Here is a 17,390-nt window from a genome sequence, read left to right as displayed (position 1 = left end):
TTTTGTCGAGCACACTACAGAGGTTTAAGATATGATCTTTGAGACTTGCCTGGTGGCTCAGTGGTAAAGAATCCGCCTACTAATGCAGGGGGGGGCTTCCCTGATAGCTCAGTTGGAAAAGAATCTGCCTGAAATGCAGGAGCTGCTGCTGCTGCTGCTAAGTTGCTTCAGTCGTGTCCGACTCTGTGCGACCCCATAGATGGCAGCCCACCAGGCTTCTGTGTCCCTGGGATTCTCCAGGCAAGAATCCTGGAGTGGGTTGCCATTTCCTTCTCCAGTGCATGAAAGGGAAAAGTGAAAGTGAAGTTGCTCAGTCGTGTCTGACTCTTAGTGACCCCATGGACTGTAGCCTACCAGGCTCCTCCGTCCATGGGATTTTCCAGGCAAGAGTACTGGAGTGGGGTGCCACTGCCAGAGACCCTGGTTCAATTCCTGGGTCGGGAAGATCCCCTGGAGAAGGGATAGGCTACCCACTCCAGTATTATTGGGCTTCTCTGGTGGCTCAGCTGGTAAAGAATCCACCTGCAATGCAGGGGACCTGGGTTCGATCCCTGGGTTGGGAAGATCCCCTGGAGAAAGGAAAGGCTACCCACTCCAGTATTCTGGCCTGGAGAAGTCCATGGACTGTATAGTTCACGGGGTTGCAAGGAGTCAGGCTCAACTGAGTGACTTTCATTTTCACCAATGCAGGAGACACTGGTCCTATCCCTAGTTTGAGAAGATCCCACAGGCCTCGGAGCAGCTAAGTCTATGTGCCACAACTAAGCTCCCACTTCCTAGAGACTGTGCTCTGCAACTAGAGAAGCCACCACAACGTTTGCACAGCACCACAGGTAGAGAGTAGCCACCACTCGCAGCGACTAGAGAAAAGCCTACGCAGCAGCAAAGACCCAGCACAGCACAAATAAATCAATAATACAATATATTTTTTAAAAAAGATACACTCCGTGCCCTCAAGGCAAAAAACAAATGAGGGGGATGAGCTATGGTGAGCGTTTCCAGCTCCTCTCAGTGGTGGGCACTTTAGCTTTCTTAGGCAGCAACTCATTTTTCCCTCATTACTATCTTCACAGCTAAGTAAGGTCCTACCTCCAGGCCTCTCTTCATACTGCTTTCACCCTCCCCCTAGGATGCCCTTCCCTTATTTCTGCCTGTTGGAACCTTCCTCCAGAAAACCACCATAGACCAGTGGCTTAAACAGAATAGGATTTTATTTCTGTCTCGTGTAGATGAAGACAAGGGTGCTCATTCCAGCCTGTTGGGGCACTCCATGGTGCCAGGCAGTCCACCTCTTTATCTGTGGTGGCTCTTTCTTCCTCAGGATATAGATTCTGCCTCATAGCACAAAACAGCTGCTTAACTTCATCTTGACTGAAACCTCATGAGAGATCCCAAGTCAGATCCAAGCAGTTAAGCTGCTTCTGAATTCCTAATCCAAGGAAACGGTATGATTTGAAAAAAAAAAAAAAGTTTATTGTTGTTTAAAGCTGTTAAATCCGGGAGTAATTTGTTACACATCAATGAATAACTAATACACTGTATATACCGGTTTAGTCTGTTGATTCAACTGTTCTGAGCCCCCAGTCTGGACACCCATGGATGAATCAGACAAAGTTAAAGACTATCACTGGGAACACAAGGAATTACAGGGGAGAGGGCAGAAATCATGTCCTTTGTGTCCTCACCCTTGGAGCCCTTTCTCCACCTTGACACACAGTAGGGTCACAGGACCTGGCACACAGTAGGAGCTCTGCTTTCCAGAGAAGATCTTCTACCTCCTGGCTTGCCTTCTAGTGAGATGAGCCAGCTTAAGAGATGATGAGCTGTTAATGCTCAATGGTCTGGCCTCTGGTCAAAAATGTGGATTCGTTTCTCAGAGGTCACTGTTTCAAAGCCTCTTTCCATTCCCTCACTCCCCATGCTGCCAAGAGGAAGGACATGCAAACCAAGCAAGTGAGAGCCTTTCCTGAGCCAGCTGCCTGCAGCTGGAGAGAAGGCTGCATCCTTCAAGGCTCTCCAAGACCTGCCTCCTCCTTCAGGGCTCCTGGGTCATCCTTCACTCAGACAGAGAGGCAGGAAAGAAAGAAAATGATCTTCTTGAGAAATGATTCCCCATGCTGAATCTTTATGAACCATACTGTCAGAGCAACTTGAATTATACATATAACTCATGGCTTTGTTTTCTTAAATAATACATAAGCAACACTCTACTATGAATTCCACAGAGTCTATTGACTCTTACAGAAAGCTTTCACTGCTTTTCACCAAACTCTTGAATCTGTAACCAACCCTATGGTTGCAACTGATGAATGACAGGAATGTTGTAAATAACACAATTTAATTTATACTAATGGATACAACCAAAGCAAAACAATGATATGTAGTCAGAATTGTACTCATTCATTGATGACATGAGGACTTCTCTACATAATTAGACAACAGTTTTTGAAGACTGAAAGAATATTTGCTTAATTTCTTTGTGCTTTTCATAGCATAATGACTAAAGAAAATACATACTTTCAGAAGTAACTTTTTTGAAGTAAAACCGACATATAAGAATTGTACATGTTAAAGGTGTATGTTTGATGTCAATATATGTAAATACCAATGAAGCCATCACCACAATCAAGATAATGAATGTAACAATCAGCCACAAGTATCTCCTCACATATGACCTTGTTTTTCTGGTCATCTCTATACAGATGCAGTTGACATTGTTGGCTATCTACCCTACATCTATTCTCTTCTTCCTTATCATAATTTTGCTAGGGTTTCAACCACTCCCCAACATGATCTGAAGGAAGGTCATCTCCAAGCCCAGGACCAAGTGTGGATGTTAATCAACCTAAGCCAACTGGTGTGTGACATTCTCCTGGTGACTAGGCTAGACGTGTGAGCTATGTTGGCCAATCACACTGTAGGACTTCAGTTGCATGCTTCAGAAACAGGTTTTTCCCCTCTCTCACAGGATGGCCTCATAGAGCATGAAGTCAATTGCCATTGGAAGCTGTCTTATAACCATAGGAGAACCAGCCTGAGGTTGAAATCAACAATGAGGAGGCCAGAGCAGAAAGAGGGACCAAACCTAAGTGACTGATGGTAATGTTGAGTCTTCTTACTAGGCAGCATCCAAGATGGCTCCAAATAGTCCTTGCTTGGTTTTCATACCTTTGTTTAAGCCTCTTCTGCTGAGTATAGGCAGGACCTATGACTTGTTTCTAAAAGAATAGGACAATGATGATGATTAGGTTGTAAGAGGCTGAGACTTCCATCTTTCTGGCAGATTTTCTCCATTACCTTCTAAGCGTGCACACTTTGATGAAACAAGTGGCCACATTAGACATTTCCACATGTCCGGGAATGGACATGACATGAAGATGGCCTCTAGCCAACAGCAGGCAAGGAGCTGAGGGCCCTCAAGGAACTAAGTACTACCAACACTCAACTGAGTTTGGAAGCAGACCCTTCCCAAGCTGAGCCTTCAGCTGAGACCCCAGCCCTGGCTGACACCTTGACAGCAGCCTCATGAGAGACCCTTAAGCAGAGGCAACCATCAAAATTGTGCTAAGAACCCTGAGTCACAGAGATTGTGAGATAATAAATATGTTGTGTTAAGCCACTAAGTTTGAAGTCATTTTTTTACACAGCAATAGATAACAAGGTTGTATATTGTCACCATGCTTATTAACTTATTTGCAGAGTTCAGTTCAGTTCAGTTCAGTTCATTCACTCAGTTGTGTCTGACTCTTTGCAACCCCATGGACTGCAGCATGCCAGGCCTCCCTGTCCATTACCAACTCCCAGAGTTGACTAAAACTCATGTCCATTGAGTCGGTGATGCCATCCAACCATCTCATCCTCTGTCATCCATCCCCTTCTCCTCCTGCCTTCAATCTTTCCCAGCATCAGGGTCCTTTCAAACGAGTCAGTTTTTCACATCAGGTGGCCAAAGTATTGGAGCTTCAGCTTCAGCATCAGTCCTTCCAATGAATATTCAGGACTGATTTCCTTTAGGATGGACTGGTTGGATCTCCTTGCAGTCCAAGGGACTCTCAAGAGTCTTCTCCAACACCACAGCTCAAATGCATCAATTCTTCGGTGCTCAGCTCTCTTTATATGCATAGTACATCATGAGAAATGCTGGACTGGATGACACACAAGCTGGAATCAAGATTGCTGGGAGAAACATCAATAATCTCAGATATGAAGATGACACCACCCTAATGGCAGAAAGCGAAGAAGAACTAAAGAGCCTCTTGATGAAAGTGAAAGAGGAGAGTAAAAAAGTTGGCTTAAAACTCAGCATTCAGAAAACTAAGATCATGGCAACTGGTCTCATCACTTCATGGCAAATAGATGGGGAAACAATGGAAACAGTGACAGGCTTTATTTTTTTGGGCTCCAAAATCACTGCAGATGGTGACCACAGCCATGAAATTAAAAGACGCTTGCTCCTTGAAAGAAAAGTTATGACCAACCTAGACAGCATATTAAAAAGCAGAGACATTCCTTTGCCAACAAAGGTCCGTCTAGTCAAATCTTTGGTTTTTCCAGTGGTCATGTATGGATGTGAGAGTTGGACTATAAAGAAAGCTGAGTGCTGAAGAATTGATGCTTTTGAACCGTGGTGTTGGAGAAGACTCTTGAGAGTCCCTTGGACTGCAAGGAGATCCAACCAGTCCATCCTAAAGGAAATCAATCCTGAATATTCATTGGAAGGACTGATGTTGAAGCTGAAACTCCAATACTTTGGCCACCTGATGTGAAGAACTGACTCATTTGAAAAGACCCTGATGCTGGGAAAGATTCACAGTGGGAGGAGAAGGGGATGACAGAGCATGAGATGGTTAGATGGCATCACCAACTCAATGGACAAGAGTTTGAGTAAGCTCTGGGAGTTCATGGTGGACAGGGAAGCCTGCAGTCCATGGGGTCACAAAGAGTCAGACATGACTGAATGACTGAACTGAACTGAGATAACAGATGCATTTCCCTAATCTGGGCTGTGAGTTATATGAGACAAGACATTTCTTTTGGTCCACTTAGAGTCAAGGTTTCCTGTCACTCAAACCCAAAAGCATCCTCCTATGGCATATCTCATTCTACTAGTTTGAAATCTCCTCAAGGACAGGCCTTCCATGTCCTCTCAGAGCCTCACTGGTGTCATAATTTGTAGACTGTATGAATTAAAGACATTCTTTTTTTCCCCTAATATTTATTTGGCTGCATAGGTTTTTAGCTGAGGCATGAGGGATCTCTTGTTGCGGCATGAAGATTCAGTTTTTCACCAGGGATCGAACCTGGGCCCCCTACATTGGGAACGCAGAGTCTTATCCACTGGACCACCAGGGAAGTCCTCATTAAGGACATTCTTGGCCCTAATTTTAGCTCATCTTCCAACAGCACAAAGCAGGGACAAATCAAATGATGACACAGGACTCAGAAATGGAGCAGACTTTCTCCTTGGTTACAAGTCTTTTTATTTAGACAATAAGAGATCATTAAGTGCCTGCTGTTTGCAAATCCCTCCAGTGAAGATTGATGAGGGGAGAGAAAAAAAATTTTTCAAAGAGGGCGTATTCCCTGCTCCTAGGGCGCTGGCACTCTCATGCTAAGGATAACAGAGGCATGAGAACATCATAGTGTCTAGAAATATGTACCGAGTGTGGGTTAAGAGGGCACTTCAGTAGGGAGCATGCAGGCTTCAGAGAGGAACCTGGAGTCAGATGAACCAATTCAGTGACTGAGCAGGAGAGAGATCCTCTAATAAAGATCTTGAAAGCTTTCAGTTTCTGCCACAGTGATGAGTGGGGCTGGCTGAGGGCAAGTGGGACACCAGACAAGAAGCTGCCCCAATAATCCAGATTGGAGGTTGCTTTAAAAGTTTGTTGGGGTGTGTCCTCAGCTCACGAGCACCCTTGATCTCTGAGACTGCCAACCCCTCACAGCCAAGACGATAATCAGATGATTTCTCCAGAGAACTGGGAATGGGGACTGTGGGTTGCTGGTCTTGGGGGTTGTGGGGTTGTCTGTCTACAGAGAGGAGGGAAGAAAAACAGGCACTTGCAGAGAGGGGACAATGAGGCAGAATGCCAGAGACTGGGACTAAAGATATCCTGCTTGGTTCTAGGGACAGAAAAGTGTGTTAGTCGCTCAGTCGTGTCCGACTCTTTGCAATCCCATGGACTGAAGCCCACCAAGTTCCTCTGTCCATGGGGTTCTCCAGGCAAGAATACTGGAGTGGGTAGCCATTCCTTTCTCCAGGGGATCTTTCTAAGCCAGAGATTGAACCTGGGTCTCCAACATTGCAGGCAGATTCTTTACCATCTGAGCCACCAGGGCCGAACATTATCTGCCGGGATTCCATCCCTTCTGGATCCTATGGAATCCCTGTGCACCTGTGGGTTCCACTAGGCCTGCCTACACGTGAATCAGATTCACCTTCCTGCCACATGGAGTCTCAGAGTGGCTGAAGGTACAGAAGGTGTAGTCAGATCCTAAGCCGGCATCCATAGGATAACTGGGCTTTTAGAAATGCTTCTTTAGTCAGGGTGATGTTCCATAAATCTGACACAGTCCTATAAAAATTCAGATTTCCAGTTTTTACTCTTTTTTAAAATTGTAAGGCCCCTTATGCACAGGCCCTCATCTCTGCCGGGCGTCTGTTGGGGAGAACTGAGAAGAGGGCGCCACTTTCTCCAGAGCCGGGTTCTCAGGTCACCCCAGCCCCCACCCAGTCACTGCAGACACTGTTTTCCTGGCTGACCCAAAGGATACTGATTGATTTTGCAATAATAAAGTTTTTCTCCACCACTTTCAACATATTTCACCAAAGTTACAGGGAACGGAGATGTGGGAGCTCTGATGGGGGCAGGAGGTCAGAAGAAGATGGAAAAGCCTCAGGAAGAGAGCTGTTTTCTGTGTCTATTTTTGCAAAACAAAATTGTCCCAAACATTTTTATTATATTTCACAATTTTCCCAGTCAAGAATTCAGGCAGGACTTGTCCAGTGATCCTCCTGGTCCATGAGACATTGATTGAGGTCATTGCATGATATTTGGCTAGCAGATGGGCTGGGCCAGAGGATCCAAGATGGTTTCACTCATCTGTCTGGTCCCTTGGCTGATTTGCCCAAGATTGCCTGCTGAAATCCAGTAGGATTTGAACTCATTTTGTCTGATTCCACAGCTTTGTCCTCCTGCCCTCCCTGACCTCAGTCCTTCCCCACACCCCAGGAGGCTGACCCACAGGGACTCCACAACCATAGGGACTGACCAATAGGCTCCCAAGTCCTCTGGCTTCCAGCTGGCTTTGGTGACTGAAGGGCCCACTGCTTGCTGGAGGTTGGGGGGAGGGAGGTGATTCAGATTATTTATTTCCCTGGCTGCATCCCTGGACTGAGGGTCCTTGGTCTGCTCCCTAGGTGATCATTCTACAGGACAGGACTCTCTGCTTCTGGGTCTGGTAACCACTCCTTCTTGTCTTTGGGCAGAGGAAGATAATAGACCCGAGAGTGATAGCACAGTCCCTTTTACTTCCCACTACACATTTATTAAATCCTCCTCATGCATTCAACTGTAGCCCGCCAGGCTCCTCTGTCCATGGGATTCTCCAGGCAAGAATACTAGAGTGGGTTGCCATGTCCTCCTCCAGGGGATCTTCCCAACCCAGGGATCGAACCCAGGGATCGAACCCAGGTCTCCCGCATTGCAGGCGGATTCTTTACCATCTGAGCCACCAGGGAGACCCAAGAATACTGGAGTGGGTAGCCTATCCCTTTTCCAGGGGATCTTCCCAACCCAAGGACCAAACCCGTTTCTTCTGCCTCTCCTGGACTGCAGGCGAATTCTTTACTACTTAAGTCATCAGGGAAGCCCTACTCAAATTATCCTAATCAGAAGTACCTATGAGAGCTGACTGATTCATTTGTGCTTAGTCATAGCACAAATAATTGTTAATACTTACTGAGTACTTACTACATGCCAGGGTCTCTTCTAAGTCCCTTAGCTACATTAGCTCATGCAACAGTCACAGAATCCCTATGAGGTAGGTGCTATTATTATCCCATCTCACAGATGAAGAAACTGAGTCACACAGAGGTGAAGTAGTTTGCCTAAGGCTGCACAGCCACTAAGTGGCAGAGCTGGGATTTGAACCCTGGCCTCCTGACTCCAGCTCCTACTCTTGACTTAACTACTCTATATACTAGGAAAGAGTAGTTACTAACTTTTAACTACTCCATATACTAGGAAATTTTCTGTTGAACAAATACACTCTGTTTCCTCAAAGTCTGTAATCCAACTCAGAGCAAGATTTTGGCAAGTTTTTAAAAATAAGACTGTGCTGTCAAATGTTTTCCTTTGCTAATCGTCCCCAGAAACTCCAGCAAGGTTTCGAGTTAACCTCCTGAAGATGACTTTCCCCTGCAAATTCACACATTCCTCCTCCGGATCAAGCCTATTTGCCCTCGCCTGAGTGGAGGGAGGGGAAGGCAGAGGAGCTTGTGGAGGTGAGAGCTATCCCAGGAGGACCCGAGAGGCAAAGCAGCCTTTTCTATTTGGGGGCAATAAGTTGAAGTATTTACCTCTGCATTCCTACAGTCCTGCCACAACTGGACATCCTGCAGACCCAGGAGGGAGTGGAAGGTGAAAGGAGGGGCTGCAGTCACAGACAGCTTGGAGTCTTTGTGTGATGGTTAACAGAAACCTGACTTAGATTTGGCTTGAGTTTTTAGAAACGGAAAGAAAATATAAAGGACTATATTGGTTCTTATACATGAGATATCTAATGGTGCTTTAAGCATCTCAGAATCAAGACCTCAAAAGATGTCATTAGGGCATAGCCTCTCTCTGCATTACTTTCCTCTGTTGACTGTCTTCTTGAGCACAATTTTACCACATGGTAGCTCAAGTAGCTACTGGGCTGCCCCAAGCTTATGCTCTGCCAGCATGAGACCAGCTTGTGGTTGGGGGGTAAGACTGCAGGCCTTTTCTGACAGTGCCAACAAAAAGTCCCAGGGAGGGATCTTATTGGCCCATCTTAGGTCATGTGCTCATCCATGAGCCAATCACTGGGCCTGGTAAGTGCAGGGCTCTGATTGGTCAGATTAGAATGGTGTATGTCCTCTAAAAGTGAAGTCGCTTAGTCGTGTCCTACACTTTGTGACCCCATGAGACTGTAGCCTACCCCACTCCTCTGTCCATGGGATTTTCCAGGCAACGGTACTGGAGTGGGTTGCCATTTCCTTCTCCAGAGGATCTTCTCGACCAAGGGATCGAACCCACGTCTCCCACATTGTAAGCAGACGCTTTACCGTCTGAGTCACCAGGGAAGTCCATGTCCTCTAAAGTGGGGGTAGAATCTTGTTATCTCCGCATGACCTTAACAGAGGAGGGGTGACTCCTTAAATGGAAACCAGGTACTGGGGTTCTGTTAAGCAAAAAACAGTTAGAGGAAGGAGCTTGCAGGCCTAAACAGCTGGAGATTTTCACTTCCCATAGGAGTCCTCAGATTCATTTCAGGGAGAGAAGTGGAGGGTGTGAGGACTTGTGAGTGAAAAGGGACCCAGGAAGGAATCTAAGGGCTTAGCTTGGCAGAGGCCATGACTCAAGGGGTCTGCTCAGATTCTGTTCTTGGCAACTTTCCTCCTCAGTCAGTTAACAGCAACAAGGTCAGGGTGGGGCCTCATCTGGTGTCCACCCGAGGAGTTCTATCTTCACAGAGGAGGTGAGGAGCAGGCCTTGTGGAGGCCTCTGGGGGACATGGTTAGAGCCCTGGAGATAGTTTCATGGAACCCAGGCTTTGAAGAGCTTGTCCTGAGTTTCTCAGATGTGGTCCAGGGAGCAGAGTGTGTGCAGGTCGCTCAGTCATATCCAACTTTTTGTGACTCCATGGACTGTAGCCCACCAGGCTCCTCTGTCCATGGGACTTCCCAGGCAAGAATACTGGAGTGGGCTGCCATTTCCTTCTCCTGGGGATCTTCCCTGACCCAGGGATGGCACCCGGGTCTCCTGCCTCGGAGGCAAATTCTTTACCATCTGAGTCACCAGGGAAGCCCACCAGGGAGCTGAAGGAAACCTTTATTTGTGGAGGCCACTGAAGAATGTGGTTACTTGCAATCCAGCTCAGCCTAGAAGGACCTGGAAGACTAGTCTAGGCGTGAGAGTTGGATCAACCCTGGGGCCCAGGGAGCCCTGGGAATGGCCTACAGGCTGGTTTTAGCAACAGCAGAGGACTAATAATAATGGCACCCTGGAGTGCCCCCCTCACCACCCCCCCCCTTGTACATATCACTTCTACAGATGAGCAAGCAGGGGTAGGGAGGGCAAAGAGGCCTCACTTCCGAATGCTTTCACCAGAGCCCTGGGCCTCAGTTCTGTGGCACTTCACCTTGCCCTGTGCCTCAGGCAAGTCACCTCCTTTGTCTCAGTTTCCTTATCTGTGAAATAAAGATGTTAGACCAGTGGGTCTCAACTGGGATGATTGTGGCCAGCCACCAGGGATATTTGGCAATGTCTGGAGACGTTTTGGGGTTGTTACAAACCCCAGAGGGTGATGCTACAGGCAGAGTGGGCAGAGGCTGTCCTACAAGACACAAGACAGCTCCAACAACCAAGCATTATCTGGCCCCCAATATCAATCGTGCGGAGGCTGAGGAACCCTGCATTAGACTGAGGTTGCTCTGTAGGGTTTAGTGCTGACCAGTCGCTGTGAGATGTTCTGAGGGCAGCCCGGGCTCAGGAGGCATTTTTGAGTGCCCAGGCCTTTAGGAGAAGCCTCTTGGTCCCACTAGAGTAGCTGCAGTTGTATTTGTGTAAACTGACTGGCTTTCTCCGTCTGCTCCGATCTAGGCGTGGTACCCAGAATAGGTGAATTAGATGCCTGTCTTGATGGAGGAACAGACTGCCTTGTAAGGTAGTGAGTTCACCGTCACTGGAGGCATTCAAGAGAAGGCAGCGTGGCCACCTGTCAGAGACGTGGAGGAGGCGCTCTGCCTCTGGTCTGGAAATGTCCTCTGGCATTTTGAGCCTCCTGCGGGCAGGAGATAAAGCGCGAGAGTGCTCTGCGTAGATCTCGGCTTCCCCACCTGCCGGTCCGGAGCGGAAGCGCCTTGCTTCCCACGGGACTCTCCACCAAGCTGCAAACTTTTCTCCAAGTTTTTGTCCCCGGTCTCCGGGAGCCGCAGGAGCGGCGCAGGCAGCACCCCGCGGCTGGGCGCTCCGACCCGCCGCCGCCGGCCGCCAGGCCCAGCCCAGCCCAGGGGGCGCGGCTGCGGGGGCTTCCGAGGGCCCCGGGGGTGGGGGTGGGGGGCTCCGGGCCGCGAGCCGCTGCCGAAAGGCTTTTGACAAAAAAACCCCTTGACCACCAAGGCCAGCCTCTTCCTGAAAGCCCCGCTCGCTCCGATACAGGAAGTGGAGGGAACTAGGGCCCCAGAGCGCGGCGGCGGCTGCGGCGGTGGCTTCCCGACTCGGCGCGGGGCTGGCGACGGTGCCCGCCCGGGCCCTTCCCCAGGGCAGCAGCGCCAGGATCATGCGGGCGCCCGGGTCCCCGCGACCCGCGCCACCCGGCGCCTGAGCCCCTGCCTTCACCGTCCCGGAGCTGCCGGCGGCATGATCCGACGAGCAGGGGCGCCGGAGCGCGCGGACCCCGTGGGGTAAGTGCGGAGCCACGGCCCCCCCTTCTCCTTCGGTGTCCCCGGGCCCCGCTCGTCCCGCGTCCCTCCCGCCCCCGAGAGCGCTCGGAGCTCTGGAATAGCCCGGCCGCAGGACTTCGGGGTGTTGGACTGAGACCGAACCCCTGGCCACGGCTCGGGCCGGTCCGCCCGGTACTGCGCGGAAGGGGGCGGCCCTGGTGCCTCTGCACGACCAAAGACTTGGCGAAACTTTTAAACCCAGATGTCGCTCGCCGGAAAACCGGCCGGCACGTCCGGGGCTAGGTTGGTGGGTATCTGAGGGTCGTCTCTATCTGTCAGAGCCGAAGCGGAGGGGCTGTGTGGACGTGGCCCCCTTCCCGGGCTCTGGTCCCGCCTGAACTTCAGATGCGATCACTCGCGGGCCGGGCCCCTCCAGCCTCCCGCGCCCGTCGCTTCGCCTGTGTCCCGCGCGCGTCCTCGGGTGCTGGCACTCGGCCGCGCGTGGGGCCGAGGACCCGGGTCCCCGTAAGTTTGGACATGCCCGCGGCCTAATAGCCCACCCGCTCGCCTAGACCGAGAACCCACCAGGATCCCCTCCCCCACCCATCTTGCGGATTCCAGGACAGTGACCTTCGGACCGGCCTTTGCGAAGCCTGGGGCTTGGGGAGGGTCCAGGGCGCACGAATTGCGCGTGGCCTTAGGGATCCCCTACGGAAGGGAGGAGGCGCTGCTTGGAATGCGTGAAGCCAAACCGGTTTGGGAACCGGCTTTCGGGAGGGGTCTCCAGCGTCTGGTTTCATGTCCCCCACCCCCATCTCGCACCCTCGGACTTCTGGACATTGCTCAGGGCTGCGCTCCGAAGTAGATTCTTTCGATCGACTCAACCCAGCCGGCGCCCAGGGAAAGCTTCAGTGGATTGAAGAGGTTCCCGTTCAGAGGCAGATTACTGGGCAAACCTCTTAGAACCTTTCTGGGGATTAAGGATGGTGGGCACCCTGGGGGAAGCCAGGCTCGAGCTACTTATGTGATGGACACCCAGTTGCTGCCTGTCTTAGCTTTGTGACCTCAGCTCCATGGGCCTCAGTTTTCCCCAGTGTTAAAACAGAGCGGTGGGCTGTTGTTGGGCAGCCCCGAATTGGGGAGCAGCTGGGGGTGACTGGCCCTAGGCTAGTGGGAGGGGTGTCTCAGAGGGACCTGGGAGCACTAGATCCGAATGCCTTCCCTCCTCCCCCTCCCCCATTTCCGTCCCAGCCTAGATCCTTTCCCTTGGAAGTGGAAAGACAAATGTCATCCGCTGGAGGAACTGGAAATTCTGTTGGGGAGGGTGCCTGCCCAGAACCAAGTATCTACCGCACCCAATACTGATGGGTGGACCTAGGAGGAGATTCCCAGGGAGGAAGGGGAGGTGAGGGGCCAGGGTGCCAACCTCTGTGACTTCCCATATCTTCCCCAGGTTGACCTCTCCTTACCCACTTCCTCTTGCCTTTCTCTGTTTATTACTGGGTCAGTTATTAATACTTAACCCCTCTGTGCCTCATTACTTACCTAGGAAATGAAGATATATAATAATAACTATCCTTTAGAGTTGAGGATTAAATGAGATAATGCATAAGAAGTTTTGCACCTGGGGTGGAGGGCAAACTTTTAACAGTTATTATTATTACTGCTATTATCATTTGTTGATAACCTCTGTTTGCCAACTGCTTAACTAGGATGGGATGGCCTTGGCCTCATCTGTAAAATGGGGGTAATAATAACACCTGCTTCTTAAAATTGTTATGAGGATTGGATAAGTTACTATTTAAGTAGCTATCCACAGGCAGCCAAGGATTAATACACCAGTGCAAGCTTACTTTAAACTGTGTGGGGCCCATCCACCATAAATAGTAATTGAATATTGGTTTGTTGCTAAAAAAAAAAAGTTGCTTTATTTAAGAGGATCTTTGGAGTTGGAAGAGTTCTGAGATAGTATCTCATTTAACCTTGCGGCCAGTACAGAAATCCCATTGACAATATTCCTGATAGGTGCTCGCATACCTCCAGTGATGGGGAACTTACCACCACTGTGGTAGTCTTTCCAATAGATATCGGAGAAAGTCTGCCTGCTTCTAACTTGTACCATTAGAAACCCTGTTCAGAGGGGCTCAATCCTTCATTCTCAAATACTAGAAGGCAATTCTCAGTCTCACCTGTGCATTCTCTGTCAGCCCCTGAGCTGCACATCTACCTGTGTTACAGTACCCAAAGATTATGAGGGGCAATAATCTATGACCCCCTCACCTCCAGGCCTCCCCCAGAGCCTGCCAACCATTCAGGGCGGCTTCCAAGTCTTCAGCTGAGCTCAGTTTTCCACCCGGCTCCCAAAGCCCCCTCCTCCTCGCTGGTAGGAGATGGATATCCAGACAGCTAGGGGAATGCCTCCCACCCCACACCCAGGGGCTTGGAGGGGGTGGCTTGGATGTCAGCCCCCTGGAACAGGAGTATGAGGATCTTGGCAAGCAAGCTCCGTCTGCTGCTTATTGGAAACACCGGCTGGGGAGAAGGAAAATGCAGACAGGCTGCCCAGTACTCTGGATGCAGACACTTCTCTTCCTCTATTCACTCAGTGTTCGTTCCACAAGTAGTATCTGCATTAGATGGAGGGGGGGCCCAGCCTTAAACTGAGCCCTTGCTGGCTTGCAGCTGACCTTCCCAGCAGGAAAGACAGAAATTCAGGGTTAGGGGTATGGGAGCCCAGGGAGGCTGTTCTGGAGCAGGTGGTTAGGGGGGCCCAGCCTTAAACTGAGCCCTTGCTGGCTTGCAGCTGACCTTCCCAGCAGGAAAGACAGAAATTCAGGGTTAGGGGTATGGGAGCCCAGGGAGGCTGTTCTGGAGCAGGTGGTTAGGGAAGGCTGCTCCAAGAAGAGCGTGTTTAGCTGAGATCTGAAGGAAGTGGGGAGAGTGAGTCAAGTCCCTGGGGTGTGTGGGGGGTTGTGGTTGGTGTGTCTGACACAGGGAGGCCAGGGAGGCTGGAGTGGAGTCGGGGAGAAGAGGACAGAAAATGACTCGCCAGTGGGGTACAGGCTTTGAAGGGTGCTCTAGGTCAGAGGGGGCCATGGGTGGGGTTTGCAGAGGGGTGACCTGACTTGTATTTGGATTGTATTGAGGACAGATTGTGGGGAGAATAGGGGCAGAAGCAGGGGGGCCCCTGTGGTGGTCGGGAGAGAGGGCTGGGGCCAGGGGCAGTGGGGAGTGGAGACATGAGAAGCTGGAGCCCCAGGCTGTGCTGGTGGATTGGAGATGAGGTGAGGCTGGTGAAGCTGTGACTGTCGGGCGACCAGACGCCTAACTGAGTGGCGGGGTCGCTGGGGATGTGTGTGCTCAGAGCCCACACGCTTTCTCGTGTTTGATAAATTAAGGGTCTGTTTAAGATTTTATTTGAAAAAAGAGCCCACTCTTGGAAAAATGTGGCCCTCACAGACCTCATCCAGTCCCCTCATATGACAAGGAAACAGACCCAGAAAGAGGAAGTGACTTACCCAAGATCAGGGGAGCTGGGCCTAGAACGTGGGACTCCTGAGCCTTGGGCCTGCAAGGGGCTGCCAGGACAAGGCCCCAGCTTTGAGAGAGCCTTGGCTGTCTCCCTCATGCCTGATCCATTGTAGGGGTCGTGCCAAATGCCTCAAGGAGCCCCTCAGCCACTCCCAGCGCTAGGGTGGGGGCTCTTCCTGGGTGAGGCCCACTCAAAACAGGATCCAGTGATGAATTCAGGGTCCCAACTACCGCTCAGCTCACTGACACCGGTTTCTTTGCCGTCAGGGGCTAACGCTCCCAGATGGTCCTGGCTGGCACTCAGCTGGGATACCCACCCCCTTCCAGACCCTAAAAGAGACTCTGACCCACAGGAAGCAAATGATACCTCACCAGCTTAAGCAAAAGACACCTTCACTTCAGGCCCTGAGAAGCCCCAGTACACCCCTGGGAGGTGGAAAGACACCCCTGGGAAGCACATAGAAGGGCAGGGAGTAGGGGTGCAGGGGCTGCTCGGAATGGGAGAGTCTGAGCACGTTTACTCCTGGCCCCCTTCCCATCATCCCTACCACTTGACAGGCCTTATCCTGGGCCCGGGTCCCTATTTTGTCATCTCTACTGAGGCAGTAAGTATTAAAATACAACGAGATCACCTGCATTTTAATCCAAGAGATCAGGAAATCAAGTCAGAAACCAACCAGGAATGGGCTTGATATTTGGAGGGAGCACCCACCCCGGGCCCCCCGGCTGCCTTCTCAAGTCTCCCGGGAGCTCCCTTTTACAGACAGACATCTGGGCTGGCCTGTGGCGAGCTCTGTCAGCCTCCCAGCCATGGGCCAGAGCAGAGGGAAGGGAAGAGCAGTTCCCGGACAACCACAAAGTCCGTCCTTCAGACCTGCTCACAGATTCCATCTGTCATGGCGAGATTCTCTCCTGAGAGTCGTCCCCTCGGTTGTGTCAGCCAGGCAGTGACACAGAAGCGGAAGTGGGTGGGCAGCCGGGGAGGGGGTGGGGGGCAGGTTCGGGGGAGAGCAGTGCCCGAGCAGAGGCTTTGAGGTGGGACGTGTAGAGTGGGCCCAGGAGGGGAGGAATCTGCCCCCCAAGTTATCAGGCAGCAGGGTCAAAGGGAACAGGGAAGACCAGCTCTGGCCAGGGAGAGACTGGCAGGAGTAGGAAGAGGACTGCTCACCGGGCCCCATTCTTTGCCCAGGTTACTCTAGGGGTTCGGGGCACCTGTGTGCCCAGAAAGAGCACAGTTATGCGGGAGGTGACCCAGAAAAGAGCCGGTCCAGCTCTGGATCACAAATAGACACGCATCTTCGCCAAAAGAATGGGGTCAGCTGAGTGGACAGGATCTGGGGGGACCCTGGCTGGTCATGAAGGTTTGTGGTCCACTGAGAAGCTGGGAAAATGATGTATTGTGGTGGTGGGGTGTGTGTGTGTGTGTGTGTGCACGCGTGCGTGTGTGTATGTCTATCAGTCAAGGTTGCCAAACTATCTTTTCCAGGGCAGCACTGTTCCTTATTCTGAGATTAGGTCTTCTCGCTGTATTAAGCCTCCTTTCTTTTATGAAATATCGGGCACATTGATGGTAGTTGTTAGTTTTTAATGTCTTTTTGTCACAATAAGAAGTTGCTGGAGGAAAGTCTGAGAAGCACTGCTCGAGCTACTTCAGTGGAATTTATCCATTTTGTACCCCCTTCTCGTGAGAGTCGGCCTGGTGATTTGGTCCTTTGCTGATTTTGAAGCTGCTTCAGGACTTGCATGCTAAGAACATCAGTAGGGCTGGAGGATATCCTAGGGTCCCACGCTGTTCTGGGGTTTGGGGTTTTCTCTAGGGAGCAAGTCCCTTACTTTTCCTGGGCCTCAGTTTCTCTACCTGAAAAATGAACTCGGGGATCTCTAAGACCCTGCTCTATCTGACTCAGTGATTCCCTGAATTACTGGCCAACAGGCAGCAGAAGCTGGTATCCTGGAGTGATACTGGAGTGCCAGTTGGAGATGAGACAGCTCTCCTTGCCTCTGATGTTTCTTCTAGAACCATCTAGAATATACTTGCATAAGAAACAAAGACTCAGAAAGGAGACTTCTGGGTCGTCACCCTAATCAAGTGCCTGGAAGAAAGTGTCTTTTCACTGGTGTGGGGTGATTTTTGAAAAACTCATTTTGAAAAAAAAAAAATGTACTGGTTTGGGGAGCCCGCTTTGGGGAGAGGCCCCTGACTTCCTGGTAGCACTGGCCACCTGGT

General features: G+C 50.7%; 1 protein-coding gene across 2 annotated transcripts in view; it reads left to right on the top strand.

The window, feature by feature from the left end:
- The first annotated feature begins 11,431 nt into the window (after positions 1-11,431).
- RIN3 (Ras and Rab interactor 3) overlaps positions 11,432-17,390 on the top strand; it is a 128,577-nt gene continuing 122,618 nt past the window's right edge. For both annotated transcript variants that reach the window (XM_081548169.1, XM_081548168.1), the window contains exon 1: positions 11,432-11,653. In XM_081548169.1, the coding sequence (XP_081404295.1) occupies positions 11,610-11,653 (44 nt within the window). In that variant the 5' untranslated portion in view covers positions 11,432-11,609. The remainder of the gene's footprint in view (positions 11,654-17,390) is intronic.

This window comes from Giraffa tippelskirchi, chromosome 12 (genome assembly GCF_054371585.1).
Source record: "Giraffa tippelskirchi isolate mGirTip1 chromosome 12, T2T-mGirTip1v1.2.pri, whole genome shotgun sequence".
In the NCBI taxonomy this organism is placed as follows: domain Eukaryota; kingdom Metazoa; phylum Chordata; class Mammalia; order Artiodactyla; family Giraffidae; genus Giraffa; species Giraffa tippelskirchi.
The sequence above is the reverse complement of the archived record's forward strand: the minus strand, read 5'-3'. Positions and strand labels throughout refer to the sequence as shown.